At 40.5% G+C, this 11,303-nt stretch overlaps 1 protein-coding gene and 1 long non-coding RNA gene across 7 annotated transcripts in view; one reads left to right on the top strand and one right to left on the bottom strand.

The window, feature by feature from the left end:
- Positions 1 to 8,177: 8,177 nt before the first annotated feature.
- On the bottom strand, positions 8,178 to 10,443 carry LOC120738384. The gene is made up of 2 exons (XR_005696961.1): positions 10,184 to 10,443; positions 8,178 to 10,112 (listed from the first exon to the last, which is right to left on the bottom strand). It is a non-coding gene; the product is annotated as an uncharacterized LOC120738384 (long non-coding RNA).
- The window catches only part of LOC120738382 (solute carrier family 12 member 7-like), a 38,221-nt gene continuing 35,175 nt past the window's right edge, over positions 8,258 to 11,303 (top strand). For 4 of the 6 annotated variants that reach the window (XM_040039585.1, XM_040039584.1, XM_040039583.1 and 1 more), the window contains exon 1: positions 10,421 to 10,872. In XM_040039585.1, the coding sequence (XP_039895519.1) occupies positions 10,728 to 10,872 (145 nt within the window). In that variant the 5' untranslated portion in view covers positions 10,421 to 10,727. Of the gene's footprint in view, positions 8,408 to 10,420; positions 10,873 to 11,303 lie in introns of those variants that run through there. The other 2 variants (XM_040039582.1, XM_040039581.1) reach the window with 2 other exon arrangements.

Below are 11,303 nucleotides of genomic sequence, written 5' to 3'. Positions count from 1 at the left end.
CAGTTTCACGGCACCCGTGAAATGGAAACACCTGAGTCTCACTGCATTTAAGCAGAGGGATGGCAGCCATTCATCACTGGATCATTGCGTGACTCGCATCAGTGTATCTCAGCTCGAGCGAGTGTTTTCCCCTCTCCTCCCCACCTTGGATTCCCTGGAGCCCGGACCCCTGTCACATTTGTATGTAGCACAATTCCCTTCACTGTCTGTACACCTGGTGAATGTGAAATAAACCCCACTGGTCTCCTCAAACCAAAGAGTCCTGCATGTGAGTCCTCAGTGAACTGTGACACACTGAACTCAGCGTTCTTTTAATAGTTATTCTCACTTGGGTTCTTTTTTTTTTTTTAAATTTGCCATCATCATAAAATAAATTGTATTTCTTTTATGTTTTGGTGACTTTTCTTTTTACTGGTTAACTCCAAAGGACAACCTCAAGAGTGAAGTGACCACTCAAGGTAAGCTTCAGAAGTCAGTAAATCCCCTTAGACTCCCATGTTAAAATCTCCATCAGTTTTGGTCTCTATAGATAGTATCCTCCCTGGTAACAAGTCATAACTCATCCACCTGTACCCATCCATCCACCTTGTGGACTGCCAAGTATCCTGATACAGGCAGCTGGAGCTGACTGGTGTCATTGTCATTTTCATCATTTTAACTGCGTGTCTGGCTAATATTGTGGTTTGTTGCATGGGACAGTGTCTCATGACAATGACGTAAGCGAGTGCGATGTTCGTGGCAACAGCTGTGTGCAGATCAACAATGGAGTGCGGGAGAGAGTATGAGCGTGCAGCGTTTAAAGCGTGGAAGTACTGATCTTACTTTGAGTTTGATTCCATAAAAAGTGACAAAAACATTAGCGTCCGCTGCTCACTGTGTGGGAAGAAAACTTCTTTTTACAGCAAAAAAAACCCCCTAAACCTCTGAGCAAGCACCAAATACGCTGCCGCTGATATGTGAAATTCACAGAGAAACTGCCGTATCCTTTCACTGAGCGCTGCGGCACACCTGCACCAGGGCAAACCTCCGCCTGCCCCACTCCTGCTATACAGGTGAAAATAGAGCAACAGCACCACTGAGTCTTTGATTTTATTTATTTTCTGCTGTGTTTTACTTGCATCTATTTGAAAGACTGAGTGTAAACACAAAAAACAATTTTATTTTATGTGCTGAAATATGCAGAAAATAGGTTTAAATGTTAAACAAATTTCTTCCAGTCAGAGAATGTTGCAGATAATTTAATGTTTGCTTGATGCATAAAGTTAAAAGATTAAAACGAATAAAACAAGTTTTAAAAAGAGACTTTTTCATTTGATTGCATTTTGTATGATGGATTATGCAGGAAAAGTAGAATTGGGCTGAAAGATCTATTGCTTTATCACCTATTTAGGGGATAAATCATGTTTTAAAAAGTAACTAAGTAACTAATTACTTTTGAAAATAAGTAATCAGTAAAGTAACAGGATAACTTTTTTCAAGTAACTTGACCAACACTGTTGGTTCCTGACTTTGGTAGTATCCTCCTCTCAGGTCATCTACTTTACAGAATTAGAAAATGAATTTTCCCCAGAACCATACCTATAAGAAATTTTACCAATGGACAGCTTCTCAGGCACTGACCAGGGTCCCCAGCCCAAAGGGTACAGTGAGCAGTTGTGTTTTTACAAGCTCTTTGTATTTCCTGTTTCTTCATTGTTTGTTACATCTCTCAGTTTTGGGGTTAGTGTCACGTTAACTACTTTTTTAGTCCCTCTTTCCATTTTTAGTTGGACCCTTGCTCTTTGTCTGGCACCGGCACCTAGAGAGTCTGTTCAGGAAGCCTCTTGTGTCCTTGTGTAAGAGAACACATTCTGAGGATGTTGGATGCTGAATGTATTTTGCTAGAAACAAGTAAGTGATTAGTAAATGGACTGGTTCTCACTCACACAAACACTTTTTTCTATGCTTCTTCTACCTAAGTGCTTTTCTGTTAAACATTCACACTGTATCTCATAAGCACACTGCACAGCAGCTTGGGGTTGGTCTCTTACCCAAGGATACTTTGGCATGTGGACTGGAGCAGCCAGGGATCGAACCACCAACCTTCCAGTTTGTTAATGACCTGTTCTACCTCCTCAGCTGCAATGTGGCAAAGCCTTCCCCACAAAGCCTTTAGCATTTTCAGTTTATTTGGGATACATCTTGCGTACATCAAAGAGGCACTCTTGGGGTACCAAATTATATTTTAAATCCTGATTTACAGATTATATGAATTTTCTTTTTGTTTGTTTTTATGTTCTATATTTTCTATTTGAGTTGCTGACATATCTATTTATTTTAGCTAAATCAGTGGCCAAAAACACCATGAGTGGTTTCGAATGCACAGCCTACAGGTTGCACCAGCTGGAAAGAGGGTTGGTGCCAATGCTCTGCCCACTCTGGAGGAAAGGGAGTGGGCGATGACAAGTGGCAGAAATATGGGCGAGAGCGATATATCACTCAGTCAGACTGTTTCTAAACTCCCTTAAGCAAACATGTCTACTGGACTATGTACAGTAAGCAGTCACACTTCAAAGAAATTAATTGGTCTGAAATCTTGCCTCATGTTTGGCAAGAGTCTCCATGTCCTGCTTTTACTGATTGAAACTACAACTGCTCTTGGCCTCCTGTGCTAAAGTCCCTCCAAAAATTCAGCGAATTTTTGAGCAGATTCCAGACCCACATTTTGTTGCTAGTCTGTCAGTTTTAGTTATCACCCACTCATTTAATCATTCGCCTTTTTTTCGTTTCTCCACATTTTACATTTTCCTCCCACCGGTTTCCTCTGCAGTGTTTCTAGCTTAAGGAGTGGTTCACCTCATCTGTTTTCGTGTAAAATGCTGACACAAAGAAGAAAACTGACTTGATTTCGGTCCTTGGAAGTTTTACTACTTTTTTTTTTCATCTGCAGGTGGAAAGCATTTTAAGGATGATGAATTCTGGCTCTGCACCTCCCACCAGCCAAACACACTCGCACACACATACTGATCCCAAAGTCAAATTATGGGCTTGGCAACCCTCCCTCGCTTGCTGTTTTGTTGGTAACCCACATGCAGAATTTCAGCGCCAGCAGAGTGTTGCAGAGGGTCACTGTTTCCCACAGTCCCCCAGGAGTCACAGACTTTCTCCTGATCCTTTGCTGTTGGTCCCCATTCAAAAACAAAATTTTCCACTTATACCAAAAATAGTTGTCTGACTGCTGCCCATGCTTGCCTGGAGCCCCCCTGTTGGTTACGGTAGGCTGAGTACACACAGTGAATCCTAATAGTTAAGATATTCATTTTTGGTTTTTTCCATAACGAAGGAGAACTCGGTGTTTAAGTTAAAGTGTGAAGAAGGACCGAGCAGGTTATTCTTGGGTGTTCTGGAGATTGCTGCATGTTGAGCAAGTGGTCATGTCTCTAAAAGGAGAAGAGTGATGCGGACAAGGGAGGCATTATATGATCTTCAATGCTACTATACAGTATAGCAGTTCCAAAAAGATTTTTGGTTCAGAAACTTTAGTTGAGTTTATTTAATAGTATAATTCAAAGTTAGGCATCACCATGATGTGTGGTTGTTTCTTTAACAGTTTACAGTCTAAGTCACTGTTGGTGGTAACCCTATCCTAACCTTACATGTTAGAGGAAGATAAACTTTTTTGGAAAAAATGTCAATGGTTTTTTATGTTTGTCAGTTGGAATTATTATTTTCTTTGTTCCTCAAGTATGAAGACATTAGAGAAGGGTTTATGGAGAATGGTCCAAACAATAGAAAATCTGTATGCACCATTGGCAGTTCCCTTGTTGAAGATCTCTGATCAGAGAAGATCTTCTCTGATCTCTATTCATGCCAGAGATCAGAGAAGAAACAGCAGACGACCACATCGGGTGCTTAAACCTGGTAAAAACAAGAAAATGAGGCAACAATTAGCACAGGCTTAAACTGGACAATAAAAGACTGGAAGAGTGTTGACTGGTCTGATGAGTCTCAGTTTCTGCTCTGACATTTGCATGATAGAGTGCACACTTGAACATGACAATGAGTTCCCTGTACTCGGCCTCCACAGGCGGATCTCAATCTAATAGAGCACCTTTGGGATGTGGTGCAATAGGAGATTTACCTCACGGATTTGCAACCAACAACTCTGCAGCAACTGAGTGATGCTGTCATGTCAATATAGACCTGAATCTCTGATTAATGTTTCCAATGTCTTATTGAATCTATGCTGCAAAGAATTAAGACAGTTCTGGTACTTACAAGATGTACCTAATAAAATAACTGGTGAGTGTATTTAGCATTTAACACAATCTCAGCAACACTTTTGTTTAATATAGAAGGAATTACTTTTCATTGGGTGTCTGTGTATATAATTAGAAGCATTGTTCATATATTCAATATCTCTGGATTTCGTCAAATACTCTGACTAAATGAAAACTTTGACAAACACGAGTTCTGTTGCTCTTGATGTTGCATTTTGTGGTCTGACAGCACAGTGCAGGCAATTGAAATTTATACCTTGTGTGATGTCACAAGAGGTCATCCAAACCCTGCAGTATGTTTGTGCAGCTACCTGGTTTTGGAGTGGGGGAGTCAGTAAACAGGTAAAATGCTACAAATAGAATCTATAGCCACTTAAGAATATAGTCTTGAGGGAGGACAGCCTGCTCCCAGGTCTGCGTCAGCACTGACCTTTTTACTGTTTGCTAAAGGGATTTGATTTCACCTCTACTTCTCTAGGTTTTACCTTTTTTTTCAACATTCACACATGAGCCATCTGAGGATAAAATGGCAGTTTTGTCCAGGAAGGAGAATCTGTGCTGGTTCAGGCATAGGCATAGCAATATCACACAAATGATATGAAGGAAAAAATGGGGTTTTGTAGATACAAAATTTGCATCTCACCTCATTAAACAAGCATGACTTATCTTAAATAACTGTATATCATTTTCTACAGCTCTGTTCAGATTCAGGTGCTCTTTGCGCCATCCTCCTGTGAACCAAAGCATATGTGCAGCTAGTCCACCACTGGCTGCTTGCAAGTTATAAATATCCTTCCCTGTGACTTGGACACTGAGTTGCCATCTCTTCGCACTTCACTGTCAGCGCTGCAGGTTCAAGGCCTCATGAACCTGCAGCACCCTCTGCTGGCATTATATGGTGTGACCTTAGTACTTATCATTTGATGACTTTGAAGAGACTAACAATGGCACCAACTCAATTAAATTTTATTTATATAGCAACAAATAAAAATAACGTTGACTCAAGGCAACTGTTGTTGTAAAGGCTTTATATTCTAAGGTAAAAACCCTACAATAATACAAACAAAATCCCAACAATCAGATGAACCCCTGTGAGAAAGTGCTTTGGCAACAGTGGGAAGGTATTGCATTAAGCCCATTAATTATGGGCCTATTGCACCATAACTTATGGAGGATTCACTATCAAGTGATTCAGCCCTAACTATAAGCTTTATCAAAAAGGAAAGTTTTAAGCCTAATCTTAATAACAGAGATAGTGTCTGCTCCTGAATCCAAACTGGGAGCTGGCTCCACAGAAAAGGGGCCTGAAAGCTGAAGGCTCTGCCTCCCATTCTACTTTTAAATACCCAAGGAACCACAAGTAAACCAGCGATCTGAAAGCGATGTGCTTATTGTCACGGTAAGGTACGTGGTCTTTGAGATAAGATGGGGACTGATTATTCAAGATCTTGTATGTGATAAGAAGGATTTTAAATGCAATACCAGTAAGAGTAAGCATGTGGTTAGAAACTATATTTCTAAGATTATTAGGGCCAAGTACAATAACCTCAGTTTTTTATGAATTAAGAAGCAAGAAATTAGAGGTTATCCAGGTCTTTGTATCTTGAAGGCATTTCTGTAATTTTAAGTGTGTTTGTTACCTGGCCTCGTGGATAGAGAAAGCTGGGTATCATCTGCATAGCAGTCAAAAAATACACGCTATGCCTTCTAAGTGATACTGCCTGGGGAAAGCATGACTTTGGACGATGAGGTCAATTTCATTCATATTATCATTAATATGAAAATCGTCATGACCAGTGACAAATAGCCATGAGTACCATGGCTGGTCACAGCATTATAAGATGAAAAGATGTACTCTCAGGCCCCCTCTTCGATTCTGAGATGGTGTTCCCCTTTCACCTTTTTGAATCCACAGGAGTGGATTTCAAAACATAATTTTATTTAATTTTGTTCCTTATTGATGTTACTGTGTTGATTTACATTTTTATTACTTTATTTTGACATATATTATGCTCACTGGCAATCCAACTACAACATTTAGTGGGTTAATTGACTATGTGCACGTTAGCATATGCTACTTCCGGTGCAGAAACTCCTGTGGGGAGCTTTGTTTCCGGTGTCCTATTCGCGCCTGGTTTACAGTCCAAAACAAGTTAAGCAAATGAATGAATCAAGCGGCGATTTACATTTCTATAGATGTCTCGGGCATTTACCCAATATATCTGTAAATGATGTTCATCGACTTGTCGATATTTTTTCCCCCGCGCCTCAGAGCAAAAGAGAAAAGGGATTCAAATGTTATATTTCTCAGCTGTCCCTCGTTTATCGCAGGTGTTATGTTCTAAAAATAACCAGCAATAGGTGAAATCAAGTAGCCAATTTTATTTTTTGACGGTGCAAAACGTTTGGTGGACATCGTGGACATACAGTACTGCACTTCAGAGTCACACTGCGAGCGATCGATGCAGCGATTCTGTACTGTACAGGAGAGACGTCACGGAGGAGATCGTCTACAGCGATCAGGACGCAGGACACAATGTGATGTAAAGAAAAAAACGTGCAAACTTGCACTAAAAAATCCGTGAAACAGCGAGGTGAAAGGTGAACCGCGTTATAGCGAGGGACCGCTGTAATTTTGAAGGTAAGTCACAACATACCCTTTGTACATACTAATGTATAGAAACCGTTACCAGCAATCATTCATTTTTTGTGTGGCTTTTTTCACGGTTTGTTAACATGCTGTGTGTGTGTGTGTGTACTTGACTAGCTGATCTCGACATAACGGGAAACATCTGGTTTGACTATTCTTCACCTGCAGTTTGAATGCTGAACATTTGCCTGTTTAAATCATAAGACCAGTCATTATACAGAGATGTGCTTCTGAATGTGGACGATGTGTCTTCTGCTGCAGTGATGCAGTTCTGCTTGTGTTGAGTGATGTAAACGTCAAAATTGATCATTAGATTTTTTATGACACAACAGTGGTGAGAGTTCCCACCTTCTGCTCTTTGTAACTTAACGCCATCTTTCCGTTTTCGAGTTTTGGACATGGTTTTGGAGTATATCTTCGCAGTAGCGATTGACCGCAAAGTAAAGCTACCGGAAATGTACAACCCCACATCCGGTCTCAAACCAGGAAGTTAGCATTTTCTCGTGCACGGGGTCTTGTCACTACCCGATCCGTTTTCCCTTCTGTAAGGAGGAAAAACAACCGTGAAATACGAACTCTGTTTCAAAAAGACAGAACTTGTGTCCCAACGGCTGTCGCCTACTGGAATGACTTATACCAGGACCTGGAATGGGAGGAGATTTGGACTTTACCGTCGAAATTTCTATTAAATAACAAAGTAAAGGAAATATCTTTTAAAGTTATTCATCGTTTTTACCCAACTAGGTCTTTTCTTGCACGTTATAAAAAGGACATTGATGTTAACTGTACATTTTGTAATTGTGTGAAGGAAGATATTTCTCATTTATTTTGGTCATGCTTATACACGAATCTTTTCTGGCAAGAATTTTGTGTTTTTGTTGTTTCCTTTTTCCTTTCTGAGTTCTCTCTTTGTTACGAGAAAATGTTGTTTGGTTTCTTTAAGTACCCCATGCACAGGGCAAACGAATTTTATTTGATTAACTTATTGATATTATTGGCTAAATTTCATATACATAAGTCGAAATTTTCTAACGCAAAACCATCCTTTCGGTGCTTTTTAAATGAAACCAAACAATATGTTAAACCATACAACATTCTCAAAATCAAAAAGCTGTCAAAACCGTAAACCTATGTTCCCTGTTCAATATCATGTGATTCTATAATAGACTGTGTCTATTTTGCTTTTTTATACGAACCCCCTGACATTGTGTTTGCTATTTTGTATTTGTATATCTGTATTTTGTGCTTTGTCAATAAAAAAAAACACGAAAAAAACAAACAAAAAAAAACTACCCGATCGGTACCGGAAACCCGATCGGTACCCCGGGTAGCGACAGGTCTATTATAATTCCCATGAGTGGACCTCGCGCAGGCACTGGGTAGGGCAGCTTGGGGGTCCTTAGATCTTGTTGGCACACGCGCGTGGCGCGAGCGGCTTCCAGAGTGAATCCGCGCTGAACGGAAGTGCTTGTGTTTCTGTGTCTGCAGGTGAGCACAGGTAATGTAAGCAGAGTGAAGCTGTACAAGAAGTGTGTTCGACAGATGTTCTGTTATGAACATAAACACAGCGCGAATGTTGGCGTGTGCAGTTTAAATCTCGTACATGAACTTGTGCGAAACTGTGTTTCACCTCTCAAATTGTCAATAAGGGGATCAGAGTAATCCCCAGCAGCCTGCTACATTATAAGTTGTGTAAACATACATAGGGGTGCACAATATTGTCAGTGTGAACAATACTGAGTATCTGGTTATTTTGTCAGCACAAGTTCTGAAATAACACAAGGAGCTGGTTACAGTGGTCCTGTATCATTCAGCAGAGTGCAGCCTCTGAGTTGAAGTGCTTGTGTTTCTGTGTTTGCAGAACAAAAGACAAGTACCGGAAAACTATTAGAACAACATGCTTTCTTGACATGATGTTCTTCTGCTTCCCTGGCTGCTGTGTCTGTGGCGATGTTGTTCACTTTGTGTTGTTGTAGCCTCCTCATGATACTCAGTTTGTGCTCCAATAGATTATGAGAGACAAACATAAAATCCTGATCTGTGGCACTTACTGGTTAACCCTACACATCGACTTCTAAATTCATTATTGATGGGAATTTTACAGCCTAAGAGATCTAGCTCACGGCCCACTGTTAGTCAGCGGTGCTAGTTTTGTACTTTGTGCAAATGTGTTGTTGTCAGCCAAGACTGAAGAAGTCGCTTGGATAAGTTACAAAATATTTCTTGCACTGAAAACGTCACATACAGATGAACAGAATCAACTTTCTGAGATGATTTGTCTAATTAATCTATTACGTGATTCTAATGGATTCATTAGAAATGTTACATAAAGGCATTTGTGTAGTTAATGTCCAGATTAATAATGCTATGTAGTGGATGAGGTCCAGGATTGGCAATGTAATATTAAAAAAATTAACAAATAGCACAAAAATGATACCATCCTCCTGGAGAGCAAAGAGCAAAAATTGAACTACCAAAATAATACAGAAAACAGCAGCAGTAAAGCTGCTTGTTCATACTGTCTTGCATTTCAGGGTGTAAATGGCATTTTTCCATGTGTCTCGGGTTTATGTTAGAATAACTCAACAATGTGTTAAACTTTAAATACAAGTGGTATAAAATACATTAGATGAATACAGACATGTATAATTTCAGACCATAGTATATTTTACTATAGTTTTAAACCTCAAAAGCCAAAATGGCATTCTCAAGTAAGACATGTAGTTTAGCTTCCTTTTAAACACCTAACAGACGTGCTGCAAAATATACTGACTGACACAGACACTTTCAAAAACAGACACTTGTATAGTTTCTCAGTACTCAGACTTCACAGTACTGACACAAAGATATGATGTAACAGGTAGTTTATAGTTGAGTAAGACAGGCCCTGCCCAGCCTTTTAAAGAGAAAGATGGGTAATAAAATAATTGTTCCCACAAACTAAATACAATGCATGTTTACTTGTGGCCGTTGTTATTCAAAGCTCACTCCTTTCCGCCTGTGACTGTCCATTGTAATCGTGGAACTCACAACAGACAGGAAATACAGAGAAATAAAGAGGAAAGTCACTCTTCAAGATTTCCAAGGTGTTTCCTTTGCTGTTACAATGTGTGCGGACGTCAGAGAGCAAGAATATTCTGAATCGCTGTTCTTCCTCATTACCCATCATGCAATGTGGGAAAAGGAACACTCCTCTTGTTTACCTGGAAAAACACAGAGACGACAACTATTAGCCCGAAGGGAGAGGAACAAACGAAAGCAGAAAGAAACAGACTTAGGTTTGTCCTGCTAAGCATGACTCGGGTGTTCCGCTTCGTGTGGATGAGTCAGATCCTTTTTATATGTACTTCTGGATATTGCTTCCCTGCCATCTTGCATTTCTAAGGTGTGTGCGAGAGAAGTGGGACGTCAGAGTGGGAGGGGCTGCAGGGCTTTCTCTGTGTGGACTAACTGTTCATATGGTAAACAGAGGGTCACGTGGGCCAACAGTGCTGAAGCAGTTAGGAGAAAAGGGAGGGAAAGAAACAAGGAGAGGGCGTAACTTGATACACAGGAGGACTTTGGCCTGCTTCATGTGCAGGAGGCGGTACTTTCACCCTGAGTCTAGAGGACATTGGATTACACACCAAAAAGAAGGGAAACAAAAGATCTGAGTGCCATGTTGTGGTTAAAGTGAAGTTTGGCCTGCCTCATCGGGTTCAGTCCTTTTATTTAGATTTATCTGGACACTTTTTAAAATCTGTTCTCTGTGGGAAAAGCCAGTGTCTTCCTAGTTTGTAATCTCTTCATAGTTTCTTCCGGGTAAAAGAAGAATCAAGATGCCCACCTTCACTGTGGTGCCAGTGGAGGATGTGGAAGATGGCAGCAACAGTGGAGCTGCAGCTGGAGGGAACAGACCTATCAGCTTGGGCAAAATCTTTTCAGAGGAGCAAGAGGCAGACAATTCAGAGGATCCTTTTTCAGGTAGGAGTAAACAGTTCTTTGCTTCGCTGATGTGCTCATACACAAGCCTGCTTTTTGGGGGTTTTGTGGTTGCTATCCCAGCATGCACTGCGGGAAGTATAGGTGTGCAATTTTGATAAACTGCATGCGTCATTGTGAGATTAAATATGACATTGGAAGCGCGCTGACACAAACAGATGCATGTTTTGACAGGCACATGCTTAACACATATAGACACCCACAAGGAAAAATGCAAAGTCAGAGATGAACTAGCTATAACTTGCACTTGGATCAGTCGGGCAGGAAGGAGGGCCTTGGTGTTGGTATGTATGCCTTAGCAGCCCTGAATGATGGTTAAGGCTCCTTGCCTCAGTGCATGTGTTTCTGTATGTCAGTTCTTGAACAAAGCAACTAAATATACAGTAAACTAAACTAACCTCAAACAGCAGGGA

This window comes from Simochromis diagramma, unplaced genomic scaffold (genome assembly GCF_900408965.1).
Source record: "Simochromis diagramma unplaced genomic scaffold, fSimDia1.1 OVJJ01000337.1, whole genome shotgun sequence".
Taxonomy (NCBI): Eukaryota; Metazoa; Chordata; class Actinopteri; order Cichliformes; family Cichlidae; genus Simochromis; species Simochromis diagramma.
The sequence above is the reverse complement of the archived record's forward strand: the minus strand, read 5'-3'. Positions and strand labels throughout refer to the sequence as shown.